A 23204-nucleotide genomic window follows, 5' to 3' on the forward strand; every position below is an offset into this window, starting at 1 on the left:
CAACCGAGCACACCTCTTCCTGGGCCCCCACTCTCGGTCTGTCCTTTTGCCAGGCGCGCTCTATTGAGGCCATCTCGTCTACCTCGGCGGCGACTCTTGCTTCAGAGGACTTAGGATTTTGTTTTTACTCATGGCCCCCTTTATCTTCCTCCTGGTAGTCCCTTGCTGCAGGGGGGTCCTCAAAGAAAGTACCATGGTCATCTACTACAACCTTAAGGCGCACTAGGAACAGTAGCATGTTCCATACACCACCCTCTCTCAGCTCCTTCTTGACAGAAACAAACAATGCTCTCCACTCTTGTACCAGCAATGTATAGTCCGGGTAAATGCCCACTGAGGCATCCTTCGCACAAAAGTGTCTGACCTCCCAGGCATTTTGCAGAATTAAATCTCTATCCAGGAAATGTAACAGGTGAGCAATCCCTGGCAGCAGAAGCGCACCTAGCAGCAGGAGCTCTGCCAGCACTCTATGCGCCCTTTCCAGTGCGAAGAATTGCAAGAGCCCCTTAGAGGCAACTTCCCTAGTCAGCCAGGCATCCAGGAAGCACATCATATCTGTTCCCTTCACCTTCTCCAACAGGTCAATTATTCTGATGGTATTCCGGGAACTCCTGCCTTCCGTGTCCTCTGCCCAACAATCCAAAAGCTCCAATTGCTGGTGCGGTTCAGCGACTCTGTCCTGTAGTCACCAGACTGTGGGTTCCACTTCCTCCAGGGTAGCTGTATTATGCTTGACTCTGTCCGCCAATTTCCGATGGTCAGCTTGGAGTATCCCCAAGTCAATAGACACCTTACCTATCTTGCACTGCAATACATCATGTGCTGCATTAAGTATCAAGTCCAGCTTACCAGGGGGTCCAGAGATCAGTCAGGGAGTTCTTGCCGTTGCTCTTCTGTGATTCCCAAGTGGGCCCACGCCGGTGTGTCCTTAGATGGTTTGGTGCGACCCATTTCAATCAAACAATCAGTGTCTTGAATAGCACGGCTACTCAACTGTGAGGGTCTCAAGGCACTGGAAGAGAGGGGCTGCTGATCGGACTGGGTGAGGATCATTCGAAGAACCAGGTCTTGAGGTCCTTCCTGAACTGGGTCAGCGATAGGGATTGCCTGAGGAGGAGGGGCAGGGTGTTCCAGGTCTTGGTGTCGAGGTGGCCAAATGACCTTCCTCCGGTTCTGGTCTAGTGGATCCTGGGGACGGAGGCAAGGGCGAGTTGGGAGGATCTGAGTAGTCTGGTGGGTACATCGAATGTGAGGATGTGGTTCAGGTATGCTGGTCATTTGTCGTATAGAGCTTTTTAGGCATGAGTGAGGAGCTTGAAAGTGATTCTCTTGTTGACTAGGAGCGAGTGGAGTTGTCTGAGGTGTTACGTGATGTGGCTGCGGCGGGTGATGTGGAGTACCAGTCTGGCTGCGGCATTTTGGACGTTCTGAAGTTTTAGCTCTTTCTGGGTGACATCAGCATAGAGTGCGTTGCCGTAGTCGAGTCTGCTGGTGATGAGTGCATGGGTAACCGTCTATCTAGATTCTGTGGGGATCCATCTAAATATCTTTTGAAGCAGGCGGAGCCTGTGGAAGCAGGCTGAGGAAACTGCATTGATTTGGTGGTTCTTAATGAGCGATGAGTCCAGTATGATGCAGATGCTGGGTGCATGCCTTCGGGATGGAGGAAAATCCCAGAGCAGCAGGCCACCAGGAGACATCCCAAGCTGAATGGGTGGGTCCCAGGATGAGTACTTGGGTCACGTCAGAGCTGATCTTGAGGCAGCTGTCTTTCATCCAGGTAGCAACGGCCTTCATTCCACTGTGGAAGTTGCTTTTGGTGGTTGTGGGTTCGTTGGTGAGGCAGAGGATCAGCTGGGTGTTGTCGGCATATTAGACTATGTTGAGTCCGTGGCTTTTGACGATGGCTGTGAGTGGAGCCATGTATGTGGGCTATACAATTTTGTTTGCATCAGTTAGTTAAAACTATTTAAAAAAAGATAACAACTTTATAAGGACTACAAATCAGTTAGTACAGATATGCAAGTACATTTTTAACTTGCCCTCCTTTCCCTGTTTGGAACCCTCATCAAATAATTGCTCTATTATTAGGGGGAGAAGGGTTATATAATTGTGGCTGTTTCTTGGGACACAATGGAGTGGAATAAAGTGACGGTGTCGTGTTATATTCACTAAGATCGGGAAAAGTTGAGGTGTATTGAAGTTTACTCAAACAGCATTCTTAGCTAAGTGAAAGTTGTGGTTCTAATAAGGTTACTCTGGGCTCCTGCAGAGATCCTGTCTTTGGCGATGCAAGGTGCGGCAATAACAGCAAGAGATCAAGATGTTACCTCAACTCTTTCGGTATCCTGGGAACTCCAGTGCTGTGGGCGAAATTATTTGTCTCCCGCTTCCTTTGTGGAGTTGTCCGATATCAATTTCTGGAAATTATAAGGATGTTGGAAAGGTTCAGGCTGAGGGTGTGATGCATCGCTGAGTATTTCTACAAATCTCCCACAGCTTTCAAGGGTAGAAGCCTCCGCTTGTGAAAAGCATACTGCTGAGGCCTCTATGCAAGTGCGGGCCACTTGTTTCAGAAATATTTGCCTAAGTAGAATTCTCCTTTCTTGGATCATGGCAAGACAACAGCACAAAAGGTGCGGCCATGATTCGTGTTAATAACTGCATAACCTGCAAGCGGTAAACAACTTTTACCGCAAATTTTCCTCCCCACAGGGAATCACAACGCGGTCGGAACAACGACTTGCGGAGGGGGGCTTGGATTTAAAATCCAACACCTTCCCTAGTGTCCGCACTGACTGGAGTTGGAATAGTAAATTATACTATTCCAACATCCAGCACCCCCCCTCCGCAGGTCGTTCTTCCGACTTGCGGAGTAATGGTATGCGGAATCACAAGGCGGTCGTTGTAACGACCGCGTAGTGATTCCCTGCGGGGAGAAATACCGCGGCATTACGTCACAAATTCCCTGCAAGCGCCTCCATTGTCTTGGTTGGCCCAGGCTGGATTGAAGTCCAGCATTGATAGGGCCAGCAATCGCATTTACATGATCGTTCTTCGGGTTCTAATTCTGAAGGTACCTGATTGAAAGGGCTGGGATTTAGCTACCAAATGTGAAGAGCTTAAAGAGCCCAAGAACTCTGCTGATTTTAAGAAGCTTTGTCTTGCTGAAATGAGGCCAGTTAAATTTGTCTGTTGATGGTCTTTTTCCATAGTGTGTAGTAGATGGGCTCCAGTGCAACTGTGGTTTGTTTCATCGCTGTAGTGGCTACTCTGAAGTTGTTTGTTCCAAGGGGAACCTGGATTTATTTTTAAATGCCTCTGAGGCAGGCCTTGAGAGAGTTCTCTGGTGATTTTAGGAAGCCTGCCTCGATAATGAGGGCTTGTTTCACCAGACCAAGTTCCAATCTGAGTCTTTCTCTACAAAGATATTTCAGCAGTTCGAAGAGTTTCTCGTATCCCACACACTGCGCGTGCTCCAGCAGTTCCCAGTACGCTCCGGGGAAGGCTTGATAGCTATATTGAAGTGCTGGAAGAAGGGAGGCATGAACGACTATTTATTCCCTCTGCAGACGGGCCTGTTATTAAGCCAGGCTTAGCCATATGTAATTGCTGTTGATTTCTTTTTTAATGCATTTTTGTGAGCAGATGGTTGAGCGGATTCAGTGAACAACACCCCCAGGTACTTATATTTGAGGGCCGAAGTGATGATTGCGGGACCCACAGTACATAAGACTTGTTCTTGTAGCGACCGAATACAAGTATTTTGGTTTAGTCTGGGTTGATAGTAAGACACTTCTTTAGATTGCACGCATGTAGGCTGGTCAGTGCTCATTGGAACCCCACTTTGGTGTGGTCCATAAGAACAATGTTGTCCGCATATTTAAGAATGTGAAGTGATCTATGACCTAATGAGGGAGGGCAAGGCAGCTGTTGGTCATTTCTTTCCCCAAATCTGCTGTGTATAGATTAAAAAGTAGAGGCGCTAACACACAGCCTTGTTTCAAACCCCCGGTGGTGGGTATTTTTACAGAGAGCATTGTCGGGCCTGTTTTCACGCAAACCCAAGTTGCAGAGTACAGGGAGATTATGGCCATTAAAAGAGGTGATAAAATACCCCAACATGCTCGTTTCCTCCATAAAGTCTGTCTGTCAACTTTGTCAAATGCTGCAGTAAAATCGATAAAACAGCAAAAAAGTGGGAATTGATTTTGTTGCTTGGCTTGGTGGCTAAGGGTGACTAGTGATATTGTTATTAGTGGCTGCTCCTCCATGAAAGCCTCTTTGGAAAAAGGGGAGCAGCTCATTTGCTGAAACCCAGCTTTCCAGATTTTTCAGCAAAATTCGGGCATAAGCTTTTGCCTCCAAGTCTAGCAGACTTATTAGGAGGTAGTTATTTAGCTTTAGGGAATCGCCTTTCATACTCTTAATCAGTTTTACAATTTGGGATGAAGTTAATTTTTGTAGGTCTTCTGTTTGCTGCGGGGTGAGCCCCTTTTAGTCTGTTTTGTAATGAGCAGAAAAAAAGCTTGTTAAATGTTTCTCCCATTTGGATTCAGAAACTGCATTTTCCCTGTTGGGCAAGGTGATTTTAATTTATTCACGTGATTCCAGAAACGAGCCAGAGATCTTTCCTTGAGCATCCTAAGTATCCTTAGCCACTCTTTTACTTGTTGTGCTAACTTAAGGTCCCAGATAACTTTTTATGTGCTTTCCGCAAGTCTTTACTGCCTTTATGTTTTTGCTCATGTGGTTGATTTTACATAATCAGATGGTTCTCCTTAGGTTCTTCCGTGAGGGATTGATGTCTTGTTTTGGCAGCTGTTTGTATCGGTAGCGTTGCGATGGCTTTATGGGTTGCGAGTAACGCCTGCACCCCAGGATGGAATCCAACATTTCTTTGGTCATTGTGTTCCACTGTGTTAGAAGATGCACCTCAAGTCGGTTCTTATACCTGCTATTTGTGTTGCCGACCATTAGACCACCTGTTTGGAGTGAAAGGATTGCCATTTGATTCTCCTTACTAGCGTCTTTATTTCTACTCCAATTGCCTAGCCCTAGAAATGTATCTGCTGTCGGATGACCTAGGTCCAGGGTTAAGACTAGGTGATTATGTTCACTTTTCTTCTCAATTTATTATTTCAAAAAGTGGTCTGCGAAAGAGGGTGGACATAAACATGTAATCGATTGTTGAGATACCTTTAAATGTGGAACAAGACGTGTTTGTGGAGCGTGTCAAGACTTGGTCTTGGTGGAGAAGTGTGGCTCACTGGTTAGAGGAGGCAGACCTGGAAGCAGAGGTCAGCCCGGGACCAGGGTTCAATTCCCGGCTCGGCGGGGTCTTGAGTCATAAAATGTCCATGGACTCAACAATTCTCGCTCCGGTGCCTACTCGATTCACGGGCTCACACTCTGCGACTCTGGGCAATAGCTTGCTTAATCTCCACAACGGCCCCTCGCGGCGGGATGCCTGGCTTTCACCTTGCGGTTACCCTGCCGGGGTTATCTCACAGGGGAATACCAGGACGGGTTCCCTAAGCAAGCGCTTAGAAACCGCTTGGTGATTTGCGCTATATAAATTCCTGTACATTTACATTTACATTTGGTCCGCAGACTTTAAGCTGAATGAGATAAGTAGCTCATTGACTTGATCCCGTTCCTTGCTCATTTGTTCAGTCTTGGGATAGTTGTCCAGGGACTTGGTGTTAAAAATCTCCTGCCATCACTACTTCATGTGAGGGATAGGACACGAGAATTTGTTTTGAGAATATACAAAGAGAGACCATTGCGCAAGCTTTTGAGATTTTTTCAGGGTTGAAGTAACAATTGATTAGGACCAGAGGGAAGGCCCTCTGACCAAATCTTAACCTTCGTATTGATACGACTTGCAGCCTCCCGTGGTTTTGGGTAGATGGGGATGTTTGGATTTTGGCTGCCTGCCTTATGAAGATTGAAAGGCCACCTGGTGGCCTGCTAAATATGCTTGTACATGTGGCCGGCTGAAAAAGCTCATGGAAACCATATTGTACTGTTGGATTTAAAGCTCACTTTCCTGCAGGCATATGAAGTCACTATTTGAAGAAATTCTCGTCCAGGTTTCGATGAAAGGGTAGAGGCGAGGCCTGCCACATTCCATGAGGTGATTAAGAGCTCCTTTTCTTTACCTGTTTTCCAGTCTGGAGATTTAAAAGACGTGGAAGGCAATTTTGAGGAAGAGGGATGTTGCGTGCTGCTCTGGGAACTGGGCGACTGGTTCCAACCCTCGAAATTCTGGGATGTTGACTGGTATCTACAATTTATTTGATTGTTCCCACAGTATACTACCAAGGAATTAGATGCTTTTGTAGAGCTTGGTAGTCAGTTGTGGGTTGCACCCCATGCACCCTTCAGAACACTTCCACACTGAACAGCTAAATTCTCCAGAATTAATACATGCATGCTGGTATTTTGGCAGATGTATCTTTTGAAGCTCAATGCCACATTTCTCAAAGGTATGGGCTTCTCTCAGGATGGTGCCTCTGATACTGTCCACACCCATGTAAGCTGCTCCAGTTGTGGTTCGCCTAGCTCCTGTGATTGAAGTGTGCATTGTTATCTCTTCTTAACGAGCCATTTGTCTGAGCATTCCTGGGATGGCTGGACGTGTGAGATTGACTGCGATCATCCTTAGGGGCTTGTATTGGAAAGGTCTTTTAGAAATCCCTCCAGTGTCCTTTCTCCCTGTCAGGAGATGGCACTGAGGGTTTTTTATTCTTTGCTGTCTCGTACTCAGGAATTGCGCCTGTTAGGTTGATACTTAAATTCACTTGTGTCAAGATTCAAATTGTCATGTGACTGGACGCTAGGATCCCCAGGGATTTCGGTAGCGTCCTGGTAAATTACTGAGTGGGGGGCTATTTGATTGTAGGATGCTGGTCTGGATCTGGCAGAAACCGGAGTATCCTCCATAGGATGTTCTACTGTTTGTTGTACCGTCCCTTTTGGAGCAATGTATTCCAAAATCGCTGGTGCACTCTGATCCAAAATGGCACTTCCCTGATATCCCTTTTTACTAGCGGAAGCCACCAAGCTGGTTATTAGCATTGCTTCATTTTCTGGGGTAGACCGGAATGTGCACCTTGCATAGAAGGTGTTGGCCAGTGATGAGCTTGTTTATGCCAGATCTTGGTTTTTAGTGGCTGATAAATAAATAATTGTATTCCCTTTATAGCCCCTGACACAGGTGTTTGCTGAGTGGTTACCCAGGTTAATTCCCCCGAACAAGATACTTACCTTCAGTAACAATGTATCTGTAACAGACATATATTAGTTCTAGATTCCTTACCTTAAAATTACCCCCAGGCATCAGACTGGATCCAGAGAATTTTTTTTCAGCAGTACCCCTGCGCGTCGGTCGACTCCGCGTCCGTCGTCGGCATCACGGTCGCCGGGATGAAGTCGCGGTGCCTACTTAGATGCCGCCCCTGCGCGCTGACATCAGTTCTGACACGACTTTCCATGCCAGAAGCGCAGAGCCATGAAAAGCACTGACCACTGGTGTGCTACACTCGGGCCCTGCGAGGGAGTCCCTATTCCTAGAAGTCAGTTTGCAGAGCGGGGAGGATGGGTGGCGCGGTATGGAATCTATAATTAATATATGTCTCTTACAGATACATCGTTATGGAAGGTAAATAACTTGTTCATCTGAAAGAGACTTAGTTCAAGATTCCTTACCTTAGAATAGATACACTAGCAATACCAACCCCAGAAGAGGGACTGCAAACCAAGTTCACATCAGAAAGTCCTGGATAACAGAACAGGCAAAGTAGCCGTCCTTCTGGACTTAACTATCAAGGCAGAAATGTCTGGTGAACGTGTGCATAGAAGCCCATGTGGCCACCTGGCAGATGTCAATGAGTGGAACTCCACATGACAAAGCAGTAGTTGATGTCGTAGCTCTAGTGGAATGAGCTCACAGCCCCACTGGAGCTTCCTTTTTAGCTAAAGCATAACAAATCTTGATACAAAGGTCAAACCATCGAGAGATGGTACGATTTAGCACAACCCAACCTTTCTTGGCATCCACATAGCCAACAAAGAGTTGATCATCCACCCGGAAGACCTTCATGCGGTCAAGGTAGAAAGACAGCGCATGTTTCGGGTCCAGATGGTGGAGTCTCTCCTCCTCCTTGGAAGGTTGCAGAGGGGGGAAAAAGGTGGGCAGAGTAATAAGTCTGTACTATGTGAAAAGGAGTGACAACTTTAGGCAGGAACGAGGGCCTCGTTCGAAGCACCACTTTTCCTGATGGACCGAGAAGAAAGGGAGCTTAGAAGAAAGAGCCTGAGGCTCACTCACTCTGTGAGCAGACGTGATGGCAACAAGAAAGGCAGTCTTCAGAGTGAGAACCCTAAGAAGACAGTTGTGAAGAGGCTCGAAGGGAGTGCACATAAGGTAAGTCAAAACACGGTTCAAATCCAACTGAGACATTATGAAAGGAGTTGGAGGAAAGAGATGAATAATGCATTTAAAGAACCTACTTACAATAGGGGACTTGAACAAAGAGGGCTGATCTGGTAGCCGAAGAAAAGCAGAAATGGCTGCCAGGTAGCCTTTAAGAGTGCCCAGAGCAGAGCCCTGCTGGACCAAAGAGAAAACCATCTTAGTAGTTGCACGCCTTGCTGCCAAGATGACATTACAGACTTTGGGAGGAAGGTCAAAATATGTCAACTGTCGCCGCTCAATCTTCACGCAAGCAAGTGGAGGCTGGACAGGTTCGGGTGGAGAACCATTCCCTGCTGCTACCACAGAAGATACCCCCGAAGGCGCAGTCTGATCGGAGGATCGATAGCCATGCTCAGGTGCTCGGGGTCCAGACTCTTCGTACCCAGTCCGGTGCCACAAGAATTACTTGGGCCCGGTCACGCTTGATATTCTTCAGCACTCAGGACAGAAGTGATACAGGTGGAAAGGTGTCCAGGAGGCCACAACTCCACTCGTGATGAAAAGCACTGCAGAGCGAGTGCCGCCGTGGAAACTCTAACGCGCAAGCGTCCGACATTGCGCGTTCTCTCCTGGTGCACAGATCTAACCAAGGCTCTCCCCACTGCTGAAAGAGACTGTGCACCACCTCTAAGTGAAGATGCCTTTAGAGATCCACCAGACACCGACGGCTGAGTTTGTCCTCTCTGGCATTCAGGGAACTTGCCAGGTGTTGATCAGCCAGGGTCATGCCCTGATGTTCCAGCCATGTCCAAAGGCGAAGAGCCTCTTGACAATGGGTCCATGACCCCACCCTGTTTGTTGCAGTACCACATGGCAATGGTGTTGTCTGTGAACACCTGCACTGCCTTCCCCTTGAGAGGGAACGAATGCCTTCAGTACCAAGCGAATCGCCCAGAGCTCCAAAACTTGATTTGGAGTCTGGACTCCGCCGGAGACCAGACTCTTTTGATCTCCGCGTCTCCAAAGTGGCTGCCCCATCCTAGGAGTTATGCATCGGTCACCACTGTGAGTTCTGGTTGGGGAAGGGATCTACCTCTGACCCAATCCTGGTTCGTTAACCACCACTGCAGTTGTTGTGCAGTTCCCTCCGAGATCTGGATGTAGTCCGAAAGATTCCCCTGATGCTGCGCCCACTGGAACTTCAGGCCCCACTGCAGACCCTGCATATGCCATCTGGCATGATCCACCAGCACGATGCAGGAGGCCATGAGACCCAGTTGCATCAAGGTAATTCTCACAGAAATCCAGGATAGAGGCTGAAACATTGGTATCATAGCCCGAATATGCCGGACTCATTCTGAGGGAGTCAGGTGTGACTTTGGCACGTTGATATTGGACCCCAGTGAATGCACGATGTCCGCTGTAGTCTGGAGGTGAGAGACGACAGCCTGGGGGGCGCCCGCCTTCAACAGCCAGTGGTCGAGATAGGGAACGACTGGGACCCTTGATCTGCGCAGATGGGCTGCAACCATCGCCATCACTTTCATGAACACCCGAGGGGCACTGGTAAGGCCGAAGAGGAGCACAGTGAACTGAAAATGCTCGTGGCCTACCATGAACCGTAGGTAACGTCTGTGGGATGGCAAGACGGGGATGTGGAAATAAGCGCCCTGCAAGTCCAACGCCACCATCCATTCTCCAGGGTCAAGGGCAGATAGGACCTGAGCCAAGGTTAGCATTTTGAGCTTCTCCATCCGGGGTAAGAGGTTGAGGGCCCTGAGGTCTAGGATAGGATGCAGGCCCTTGTTCTTCTTGGGCACCAGAAAGTAGTGGGAATAGCAACCACGACCTACTTCTGGCACAGGAACCCTCTCGATAGCTCACTTGGCCAAAAGAGCTAAGACTTCCTGGCCGAGCAGCACCAAATGATCGTCCGATATCCGATTGAAAAACATTGACATGGAGGGAGGGGTAGTCTCGAAGGGCAGGGAGTAGCCCCTTCAGACTATCTGCAAAATCCACCTGTCTGACGTGATGGATTGCCAGTGGGGGAGGTGATGGCAAATCCTGGCCACTGATGAGACTGAAAGGTCAGTCTAGGAGGCTTTGGAGGCTGTTACAGGGGGGGAAAGGGTGGACTGGCCTGCCCGCTTGTTCCCAGACCCGCATCACTGAGTCCTACATCCGCGGCCACGCTGAAGCTGGGCAGCTTGTGTGGACCGTTGGCTGGACTGGGTCAAACATGGTGGGGTGCCCCTTCCATAGCCAAGAAAGGCAGACTGTGGTGGACGGGAGGACGCAGCGAGACCCAAGGATCTGGCCATAGACCGAGGATCCTTAAAGCGATCTAGTTACGAATCTGCCTTGTAACCAAAAAGGTTACTGCCATCGAAGGGCATGTCCAGCGGAGTTGACTGAACATTGTATTGGACAAAAGAGAGAGGTGGCTCACTTGGTCCCAGGGGGCTGAGCCTAGTCTAAGGAAATCAAAAAGGGTTCCCCTGGACTCAAGGTTGCAGGTGTATAGTCACAACAAATCCTTCTTCTAACTCACGCCTATGTCAACATGAAACATTCATTCTTCCCTTAATCTAGTGCCCTTTCAAGATTGCACCCACTGTGGCATAAATCTAGAACCAAACTGAAAAGTAGTGCTAATTTATATTTATTTTATATTTAAAAAAATGTACCCAAATTTTTGTTTACATTTATACAGGTATTAAAAAGCTCCTTTATACGTTTTTATAAAGGACGCTGGCCCAATTAAAAACATACAGTATATATATATAAAAACACATAATTTGTAAACAATTTATAATAAAAAACACAAGACCCTATGACCTCAACAACACAATCTTACTATACAGTTGTGGTCAAACATTTGATCCAAACCAGATGTGTGATATAATGGTGATTTCGGCAAAGGACTATATTTTCTATTTTGTCCTGAAAGCCCTTCAACATTGGATTCTTAAAAAGTGCATCAACGCGTTTCAGTGGTATCAACACTTATTACCCAACCACCTTCTTCAGGACTAACAATTATAGGCACAGGGTCTACTTTTCCATTTTTGTGACTGGTTAATCGTTAGATAGGAGGGATGGTAGCCTCTTAACCGTATCTCTTGTTTACTGTAAATGGATATTCTCCACTACGTGGTCCGCTTTCTATAGCTTCTACTTATTAGAGGAGGTATATCCAGCTCTCCCTGATTGTGCAGCTGGTTGTGTAATTTTAATTAAAACCTTTCTCTCCTGTATATCTCGTCTTGGTCTCTCCCTTAGAGGACAGGTTGATGGTCCCCCCGATAGGGGTATGAATCTTTTTAAAAAAAATGTTTTTATGTCCTATTCTATCTCTTACTGAAGTTCGAACACCCAACGACTTCTGATGCGTCTATAGATGGGGGTATACCGGGATTTCACGGTTTTTGATTCCTGGTGATATCTCTTCACGCCTGAATACTGATCGTCGGCGTCCTGTGTGTGACATGAGATGTGGATCCTGGCTCGGTGGCAGGTGTGCGGGTAGGAGTTTGATTCATTCCTGGAATCCATCACCTGTTTCTTCCTCCTAGACCTTTCCTCCGCCTTTGATACGGTGAATCACAAAATTCTCCTATAACGCCTCAAACTCAGGATGGGATTGGATGGCACCGTCCTTGAATGGTTTAGATCCTTCCTCCGAAACCGCTCACAGAGAGTCCTCATCAATGGTGATCTATCCGCCTCCTCGCCGGTTTCTGTTGGAGTCCCACAAGGATCAACCCTCTCGCCCACCCTCTTCAACCTTTACCTTAAACCGCTCTCTGAGGTGCTTTGTGCCGCCAACATCTCCTACCTCATGTACGCCGACGATACTCAGGTCTACATAAAAATCTCTTCCCCTGAGGACATTCTCTCCCTTAACGAGGCCCTAAAGCTGACAGTCCATTGGCTCACTGCCAACCAGCTGAAACTCAACGCAAATAAAACCAAATTTCTTCTGATCTCCCCACCCAAACCCAATCCAGACATCCAGGAATGGATCAAGACCATCACGGCACTAAGCTGCCCTCCTACCATTGTTGACACGGAGAAATCCCTTGGAATAACCCTTGACAGCAGCTTGAATATGAAAGGCCATATAAACTCTATGGCCACAATTCCACCTAAGCTACCTTAGAAACCTAAAACCCTTCCTCGATGCGTACGACCTTAAAACAGCAACCCAGGTCCTAGTCATTTCCTTCCTTGCAGGGTTACCCAAGAACTCTCTGGCCCCATTGAAAGCCTGCCTCAACACCGCCGCCAGACTACTAACAGGCTCAAAAAAAGTTGACCACATCTCTCCCCACCTCAAAGCACTGAACTGGCTTCCCCTTGAGGCCAGACTACAATTTAAACTGGCCTGCATTACTCACAAAGCTCTGTACTCCATTTCCCCATCATTTCTCGCACAAAAACTCATGTTATCCGGAGGAACCAGAAACTCCAGATCTGCCAAAGACCTGCTGCTGCAACCAGCACGCTTTCGTAAGAAAAAACCCAACAATCGGGCCTTCTCTGGGGGTGGCACCAAGAATATGGAACTCTCTCTCACCCACCATTAGAAGACGTCCGTCCTTGGTACACTTTAAAAAGGAGACCAAAACGTTCTTAATGGGAAAATACCTCATCTAATGAACACCTTTCAATCATTCCCTCAATGAGATGAGACTGTGGGTATGTTATACCTTCCTGCTTTAATTATTTAACTACTTGCATATTGATCCCACACGTAGCTTGGGCCTTTGACAGCACGCTCTTCAGGTATAATGCAGCCCCCTGTATTCTTTATCTACTTGCTTTTTTTCCCCCACATGTAGCTTGAACTATATACTGCGTGCTCCTCCCCTACAATGTATCCCAATCTTTCCATATCTGATCCCTGCCATCCTATGCTTTGTATTCCTCCCCCCTTAATCCTGTAAAGCGCTCTGATACCCTCACAGGTCTGGTTCGCGCTCTATAAAACTATAAAATAAATAATAAATAAATATTCACCATAATATTTCATAGAAATAAAGCCAGAGTAGGCCATTAAATGCCTTCTCAATATCTAAAGAGGCAACTACCAATATATTATCCTCTCATGGGGTAGTGTTCAAAATGTGGAACAACAAACTCACATTTATAAAAGTATTTTGCTCAAGTATAAAAATATTTTGCTCGAGGCATACTATTTCAATTTTTTATTAGAGAAGTTTGTTTGCTATCAATTTCCAAAGTACCTTATACTATGTGTTGACTTGCAACAGGGGCGATATGACTAAGACAATGAGAAATTACTTAAGAATGTATATTTGAAATACAGCAAGACCCCCAAAGGTTCCAACAATGTCCCCACAAACAAACAACTAGCGAACAAATGGAAGGAAACAAGGTGAAGTAGTAGACACTAAATCAATTACTAACAGGATGGCTAGAACTCAGTTATACCTGTGTATTCACAGGCCTGTTTAAATTAAGTTCTATGGTCTAAAATGTTTCGAAATGATTCAGATAGTGTGAAATTCTGTATAAGGTAGTCGAGTATTCGTTACATCAAACTTTCTCAACAGGACTACAACATCTTGAGAAGACTTATTACACTCTCGCCTTTTGGCCATGCAAAGGAACAGTAATTATTTTACCTTCTGCATAACTTTTCTGGCCCATTTCAGTTTCTTAATGTACCACTGGGCTGAAGGTAGCGAGCAACAAGCTGCACGTAAAAGAAGGAGGATTCTTTGAAGAACGCCAGACACCTTTTGACGATAATCTTTCTCAGATGTTAAAGCGTGGTCACCATAGTCGCCCTGCGATAAAAACTTTATTAATGGAGTAGCTAATAAAAAACAACTGTCCATTCAGGCTGGCAACTATGTATTTTTTTTAAAAAGTTTTATTGTTTAGCTTTAAAAATACAACATAGAAAACCTTACTCAGATGACTACCGGTAAAACTAGTAGCTTAGCAAGGAAAAGCTACTCAGCAGATACTTAATCTGTAAATGAAAATGAGATATTTCTACTCTGGGAAGACACATTTTTTTCCCAAAAATTAATAAGCTATGGTTTGGGGGAACTAAACCAAGTTCATTATTCAAAATGACAACATTTTTGTATTCAGAAATACCAAGAATAAAAAATAATAATCATAACTAATACACTCCTGGGATAATTTTTTTCTGTATCTGAATATCTTTTTACCGTTATATTAAATAATAATAATATGATGAAAAAATCTTAAACAAATAAAACACCCACTGGAAGCAGTAGAAATGACAGGCCCCCTGTATTCATCACCTTTAAAAAAAAAAGTTTATTTATTGATTTTCTAAACAAGAAAAACAGGTAGCATCCCACATTACATCACAGTTAATATGATTAGGCAAGGATATCGTCCAAATGCGCAAATACAGAAAACAAAACAAAATAGGCAGGAAGCAATACAATCTAGGATGTGTTGGGTCTTATCTAGTATTATGTGCACATGCCACCGTGACGACTGTTTCCAAGGTGGAACGGTGGCATGTATAATGTTGGGGGCGATCGGAGGTGGTTGGTCCTTGCTGCCTGTCCTGACTGGTTTGTTTGCTGTGAACTGAAATAAACGGAGGAAACCACTTACCTGTCTCGTGTGCCTCGCCTCCCTTCACCACTATTTCAATATCACACATCAGATGTGGATCCTGGCTCGGTGGCAGGCGCACGGGTAGTAGTTTAATTCATTTCTGGAATCCATCACCTGTTTCAATCCACCATAATACTTCATAGAGTTAAGGCCAGAGTAGATCATCAAATGCCTTCTCAATATCTAAAGAGGCAACTACTAATATAACATTCTCTCCAGTGCAACGTCAAATATCACTTTAATAAGGCATAATTCTCAATTTTATTGTGGCGGTGTAGCACATGTACCTCTCTCGTGCTGGGACCCACTGGCATATAACACTCAAATGTCTAGTCATCATGATCTGCCAACATGTCAGCCCGACACCCCTCTTCACACCTGTGTGTTTGCCGCTAGCAGAATTTTGGAATGTTGTCTGGAATTGGGGAGGGGGCGTTGTCTTCCTGCAGTGTCTTCAGCCAGTGGCGTTGTATTCCTGCAGTGTCTTCAGCCAGTCTATAAAGGGGCCCCATATGTCTTTGGGTCGTGAGGTCATAGGCATTAACTCTCAAAACGTGGTTAGTTGGGTATGGCTGAAATTGACGTCTTGTATCCACGCCTTGCTTGTGGGGGCGTGCTTCTCTCCCCAATTTATAGATACTCTTCGCTTGAGTAGCATGGCATGTAATTTCCCTGTGTTAATCACTTCATGGTACAACTCCCATAGAGAACTCAGATAAAAACTTACCCCAAAATCACTGAAGCAAAAACCAAATGAGTGAATTCAGGTGGAATTTACAATTAGCAATTTTAAATGTGCTTTGGTTTTTGAATAAAACCCCTCTATGATTACTGAAGATAAAAATATCAAATTAGGAAACAAACCTGCTCTTGCAGGTGCTTTTTCAGATTCCGTTTATTCTGCAGGGAGCAAATTTTGCCCTTAACAATTGTCTCTGTTCTTTCAATATTAGCAACAAAATGAATATTCCTAGGGTGGATCACTCACCAGTTCTAACAATTCAATGTGGTGTAGGAACAACACCACAAGTCTTGGCCCCAGTCTTGTACTCCACGAGCCTGAGTCTGGGTCCGCTCAGCACCTCCCGAAACTTCCCAGAGCCTGAGTGGCCTCCGCCGAACTGAAGGAGTTTTATGTGGCCTTGTACCTCATATTTGGGCAACTGGACCCCTGTGGAGTGCCTTCGAGCCCCATGAGTTCGGGAGGTGCCTCAACTAGGTTTCCGCCAGCGGCATTGCCTTTGGCATCAGTCGGGTCATCTGGACCTTCGCCTGGGTTCGGTCCAGTGGTGCCATTCTTGGCGCAGCCTACCCCATAGTAATTCCCAACTCTGATATGGAACAGGATCGGAGTCACTCGACATTGAAACTGATGCCTGCAAAAACCAGACCATCTGGGACGGAGACAGTGTCCTTTCTTTGCTAGGCCCTTTGGGAGGTATAGGACTGGTGTGGACCTGAGGATTCCTATGGTTATCCTGATCCCCTTGAAGAACCTTTGGACGAAGATAACTGGTATGAGGGCCAGGCTGATGCCAGTAGTCTGGAAACCTCACCTGACACTGGACTGATCTCTTCTCTTAATATAGCTATGGAGGAAGGGTCCTCCTTTAATATGGTGGTGCGCGGGGTGGCTGAAGTCCTCAATCTCACCCTAACCTCAGTAAAAGTCAAGAGAAATGTTTTCAACTGGCGGTGTCCCACACAGAATGTCTCCTGCTTTTCAATATGCCCTCTCTGATGTCCTGCTCTGGCCTGAGCCAAGCCTAAGGCACTCCTGTGCAAAGGATGATTGCACTTCACCATCCTCCCGTTCCTGGCCACCCAGCTTTCCTCACTGAGCATCCAACTCCTGAGACTCTGGTGGTGCAGAACTCAACTTCCAAGGTGAATCCTGGCCCTTTCCCCTTCTACTTCACTGGATGGGGAATAAAAGAGACTGGATACCTTTGGGAAGAGAATTTTATTTTTTGACAGTCTTGAATCGCAGTCAGTGAATACCATGTGCCTTTTCAGCAGATACAGCCATACAGTTTGGGATTTGGTAGAGCAAGTGATGCCCATGGTTTAGGAGGAGGCCTGAGCGAGCCTGACCCATACTATTGCCAATGGCAGAGACGCAGTAAAGTTCACAATACGATGCAGACTGGACACAACAGACTCGGTGGGCAAGGCCATTGCTACATCTGTGGCTCTCCATCGCTATTCCTGGCTGAGATTAACCGGCTTCTCGGGAGATGCCCAAGTATCCCTTATGCTCTTCGATGGCATCTGCCTGTTTGGCGACAGCAAGAATAGTGTCAGCGCCCTGTCACTGGGACTCACCATGGCCCCACACCAGTCGCACTCTTTCCATCACTCCTTCCATGACTACTGTAGAGGCTACTAGCTGTGCCATTTCCAATAGAGCCACCACAGCCAACAAGTTTCCTAGCCTTTTTGTGGCTGTGGCCCATGGGAACAAAGGCCAGAGATCTGTCAAGTCCGCCACACCCCTGGCAGCCGAAGTCTCCAGACCGTTTTAGAATGCCCTCACAACAACACAGAGGCAAGATCAGGCAGCACCGGCCTGAAGGGCATGACATAACTTTGGACAAGTGGGTGCTCAGAGACCCTGCCGTCCATGCCACTGCCTTCAGATCGGCTGATGAAAGACCATCTCTCCTTGTTGTGCGAAGGAGTGAAGACTTATTTGGTCAAAGGAACCATCAAGAGGGTGCCGGCATCAGAAGTACATCATGGTGCTATTCCCTCTAATTTCTGGTGCCAAAGAACAATGGAGGTCTTCATCCTATTTTAGATCTGCGCCCTTTCAATGCCTTTCTGAGGAAGGAGAAATATAAGATGTTAACTCTTGCTCAGGTCCAGTCTGCAGTGGAGCCAGGAGTCTGGATGGCAGCATTGGACCTGTAGGAAACCTATTTTCACATTTTGAGTCATGCAGGCCCATCGGCATTACCAGAGGTTCACAGTGGCCCATGAGCATTTCCAGTTCGCTGTGCAGCCCTTTGATCTCAACAGTGCCCCTCAGGTGTTCACAAAGGTGATGGTGGTGGTTGCAGCACACCTGCGGAGGTCAGGGGTTCCAGTCTTCCCCTACCACGACAACTGGCTGCTGAAGCAGGCTCACTACAGACAGTCGTCGCACACCTCCAGAATAAAGCGGACCTCCTGCATTCACTAGGGTTCGCTATCAACATGCCGAAGTCACACTTGACTCCTTCTCAGATGCTCCCGTTCATCAGAGGCATTCTGGACACTGCAATTCTGTGCTTGCCCACGTCCAAAACATTCAGGCTATGACCCCGTTGTTTCACCCTCTGTACTGGATTTCGGATGAGACTGACTCTGAGGCTGCTTGGTCTGATGACCTACTGCATCCTGCTGGTGAAGTACACTTGATGCAATATGCTCGCTGTGTAGTAGGCTATAAAGTGCCAGTGGACATAGAAGCAGGGGAATCGCTCCAAACTGGTCCAGATTTTGAAAGAGACTGAAAAAGATAAGCAGCGGTGGTTACAAGACCACGACTGAGTCAATGGCAGACCCATCTCCCCATCCCACCCAGAACTGACAAAGGTTACCAATGCATTGCTTCTGGGCTGGAGCAGTCATCTGGGAGAAGTGGAGATCAGAGGACTTTGGTCTCAGACAGACTCTGCTCCACATCAATTTTCTGGAGTTGAGGTCGATTCGCTTGGCATTGAAAGCTTTTTTGCCATCCATCAAAGGTAAGTTAGTACTGGGGTTAACGAACAACACTACTGCCATGTGGTGCGGCAACAAGCAGGTCAGAATGGGGCTTGGATCCTATGCCAGGAGGCTCTGCGCCTCTGGACATGGCTGGAACTTAGGGGCATTTTCATGAATATACAGACCACAAATAGCATCTACATCTGGAGGAAGCTCAAGGTTTCTTTCAGGACCGGGGAAAACCCTAGCTACATTTGCCACAGAGAATACACAAAGTCAGCACTTTTGCGTGCTAGTATTTCCAAAGCGGCTATCGTTCAGAGACGCATTCCGACTAGATATGGGACTCCTATGCACCTCACCTCCGCAGGGTGCTCAAGAAGATCAGAACCGATTGGGCAAGAGTCACTCAGGTTGCTCTGCAATGAGCGAGGAGAGCATGGTATCTAGAACTCCTGAGCATGCGCATCTGTTAGCCACTCAGGCTCTTTCAGGAGGATATCCTGTTGCAGAAACAGGGCATGGTTCTGCACCCGATCCTGTGCACCCTCCACGTTCATGCATGGAAATTGAGCAGCAGCAGTAGAAGGTTTTGATCTTTCTTCCGCAGCTCTGTGCTGTCACCTTGGCAGCCAAGCGTCGATCAACAAAAACTGTATACGGCTGCTGTTGGGATAACTTTGTTGCATGTGCACTAAGAAACACAATGACACACTTTCTGCACTACAGTTAAAAGAGTTGTTGTTTGTTTTGTCATTAGCTCGGCAAGGCCTTGATCTGGGCACAGTTAAGGAATATCTTTCGGCCAGTTTAGCATTTTTGTGGTTGCCGGATCAACGCTACCTGTTTAAGTCACCTGTTGTGACACGTTTTTGAAAGGTCTTCCGTACATATTCTCTCGCGAACCTTTGGTTATGCCCTTATGGTATCCACTCAGACCTTTGACGATAAAAACAGTCTTCCTAGTGACCATCACCTTGGACAGTAGAGTTAGTAAACTGCAGGCTCTTTCTGGCCAACCTCCCCACACCAGCTTCTTCCTGAACAAACTGGTTCTCTGAACCTGTGCATCCTTTCTGTCGAAGGTTCTAACATCCTTTCTGTCAAAGGTTCTAACACCCTTTCATGTCGGCCAAACTATCATTCTGCCGACTTTCTTTGCTCCACCACATCCCACCACTGAGGAATAGCGACCTACACCATCTGGACCCTAAGAGGGGAGTGTCCTTCTATATAGATTGTACCAAGGAACATTGAGTGGCTGTCAAAGAAGGGGAAAGCAGAGCAGAAACAGACCATCTCCAGATGGATAATACTGTGCATTAAGATCTGCTATGCATTGACCAGGAAGCAACCCCCGGAGGGCATGCGGGCCAATTTTACCCAAGCCAAGGCTAGATCTACTGGGCTAGCTCATGGAGTTCCTCTTCTGGATATCTGTCAGGCTGCTATGTGGGCATCTTTGCATAAATGTACAATACACTACTGCCTCGAGAGTCAGTTCCGCTGTTGCAAGCATTTTTCCCGATTCGGTCCTGAAGGACTTTTCGGTCTGGGCCAGTTCGCAGACCCACCTCCAGCTAGATATTGCTTTAGTATATATTCTAAGGTAGGGAATCTGAGGCTAGAAGTCTATATCAGATGAACAAGTCACTTACCTTCGGTAACACCTTATCTGGTAGAGAATCTATCTATCCGCAGATTTTTTATCAATCATCTTATCCTTCCCGTTCTGCAAACTGGTCCCTTTCCACCTAAAAAGGTCCTTGTAGGTCCTTAGAATCTCCACACTGGTCATTGACCTTCTGCCGTAAGTCAGTGCTTCGGGTGCAAAAACAGTCTCAAACTGAAGTCAGCGCACTGGGATAGCAGCTATTTAGGCACCGCACACATCACTTCTGGTGTGGATGACTACAATGCTGATGTAAAGTCTCTATACGCCACCTACCAGTGCACACGGGTACTGTTCAAGATTTCCTGGATCCAGTCAGACACGTGGTGAATATTCTATGGTAAAGAATCTACGGCTAGATAGTGTCTCTACCAGATAAGGCATTAGCGAAGGTAAATAACTTGTTCATTTGGACATGGTGCAGGCACAGTAGGTTGCATGCACTACATGTAGCTTCCACTCTTTGTTACGCACTTCCTTCCGAAAGATAGTATTAGTAGTCTCAATAAGTTAAACGTACCAAATAAATTCTCTAAAAGATAGAAACATGCTTGTTCACTCCAGCGAACTCAACAAGTACCGTCAGATCTCTTTCCTACCGGCCAAAATATTAGAAAAAGCTATCAACCAACAACTCTCCTCGCATCAGGAATGGAACCTCTTACTCGACGGCCCCCAATCCGGATTCCGCAGTGAGCACAGCACCAAAACAGCCTCATCGCTATTGGTGACATCCAAGCCGTACATGACCAAGGAGAGACTGCAACTCTGATCCTCCTAAATTTCTCAGCAGCCTTCTATACAGTCTCCGACCACAAACTCATCAAAAGGCTGTACAACATAGGCATGCAAGGAGGTACTCTTAGATGGATAGCCTCTTTCCTCATCGGAAGAACACAAAAGGTCGGCCTTCCCCCCTTCACCTCTGAACCCAAGGATTACCCCAAGGATCCTCACTCAGCCCCACCATCTTCAACACTTATGACACCTCTGGCCTGCTTTGCCAAAACCCATGGACTCAACATCATAGTATATGCCAATGATACACAACTCATCCTCTCCGAAAACACCACCAACAACCAAGAACAACTTCCACAACTGCAGGTCAGACGTCGCCCACTGAATGAAGAACAACTGTCAGAAGCTCAACATGGACAAAACAGAGGTACTGATTTTCGGAAACAAAGCTCACCATTGGATGTATCCTGGTGGCCCTCAAAACTCTGACCTACTTCTACCACCACTGACCATACTAGGAATATAGGCAATATTCCGGACAACAAGCTAACCAGGTTGACGCAGGTCAACTCTGTCTCCTCCTCCTGCTTCTTCATCCTCTGCATGCTTCGTAAGATATTCAAAAGGCTACCCCAAAGTTCAAGACGCACAATCACCCAGGATCTCATCTCATTACATCTTCTTCACCAAACGCCCATCAAAATGGAAAAGCCTATTTCTCCAACACCTCCCTATCACTAATTCCCACAATATTTCCTGCGGTCTGAAACTCTCCACCACTCCCTGTTCTTCTTTTCCTGGTGAAATAGACATTTCCATTTTCAAATCTGGAAACATACTCATCCAAGCGTCTGAAAAACACCTAAACATCTTTGAACACCACTTCAGTGCTCTATCCCAATATCTCTCACATACCCTGAACCCTCCCACCCCTCCACTTCTAGATCCTTCTTTACCCCTTTCTTCTCTTGCCCCCTAACTCTTCTCTCTGATTCACCTACCTCTTCTCCCAACCTTGATGTCTATACCCAACATCCACTGACTACTCTAGCTCTCAATACTGCAACCAGCAATGACACCCTACCCCCATCCCTCCTCACTGATTCACCCACTTCTTCCCCCAACCTTGATGTCTATACCCAACCTCAACTGACCACTCTAGCCCCCAATACTATTACCAGTATTGACACCCTACACTTCCTTACCCACTATCTTTTCTCACTGACTCACCCACCTCTCCCCTAAACCCTGATGCCTACACTCAATCACAACTGACCACCCCTGCTCTCAACACTATAACCTGTTATGACACCCTTAACTCCCAATCACCTAGTGTGTCTGCCTCTCTACCATCCACCTCCACTAATGTTTTTCCCACCCCCTCCTATCCCTCCCACTCCCTCACCCCGTCCCTTTTTCATGCTCTTCTATCCTCCCCACCACCCTCTACGCCCACGCCCCATCACCCGTGTAACCCTCCCCACTACACTCTTCTCGCATGCTCTCTCACCCCGTCTTCTTCTCCTGCTCTGCAATCCTCCCCACGCCTCCCTGCTCACATGCCCCCTCAACCAGGGACACCACCACTCCTTTCTCCTGACTCTTCTAACTTTTCAGAAATTCCTGTTACCCGCACGCTTACTCTTGCTCCCTCTATAACCCCGAAATCTTTAAGCTCTGTGATATGCCCTACTCCATGTGATCTCCCCTTGAACAATTCCCCCATCCCTTACTTTTTACGACTCTTCCTCTACTCCTCCAGCCTCTCTTACCTACTACCCTCCTCTATCCCCTCCTCCCAATAATATACTTTCTATTATTCACCCCTCTCCTTCTGGCTCCCGTACTACTCCACCCCCAGATGCACTAAATTCGCTCCCTCCTCGTTTAACCCCCCCACATACTCCCCCAACAGCTCACCCGTTGCCTCCTCAGCTAACTCCTTCACACATTCCCTTGATCACTCCCGCAATCCCCAGCATACCAATCATACCACCCTATACTGTCCCTCCTCCACATGTCCCTCCTCCTCATTCCCAAACC

General features: G+C 46.8%; 1 protein-coding gene across 4 annotated transcripts in view; it reads right to left on the reverse strand.

Annotated features, from left to right (window-relative positions):
• The window catches only part of CPLANE1 (ciliogenesis and planar polarity effector complex subunit 1), a 2766109-nt gene that overhangs the window by 1827647 nt on the left and 915258 nt on the right, over positions 1–23204 (reverse strand). For all 4 annotated transcript variants that reach the window (XM_078674971.1, XM_078674972.1, XM_078674970.1 and 1 more), the window contains exon 20: positions 14077–14241. In XM_078674971.1, coding sequence (XP_078531097.1) covers positions 14077–14241 — 165 coding nt within the window. The remainder of the gene's footprint in view (positions 1–14076; positions 14242–23204) is intronic.

This window comes from Lissotriton helveticus, chromosome 2_1 (genome assembly GCF_964261635.1).
Source record: "Lissotriton helveticus chromosome 2_1, aLisHel1.1, whole genome shotgun sequence".
NCBI lineage: Eukaryota > Metazoa > Chordata > Amphibia > Caudata > Salamandridae > Lissotriton > Lissotriton helveticus.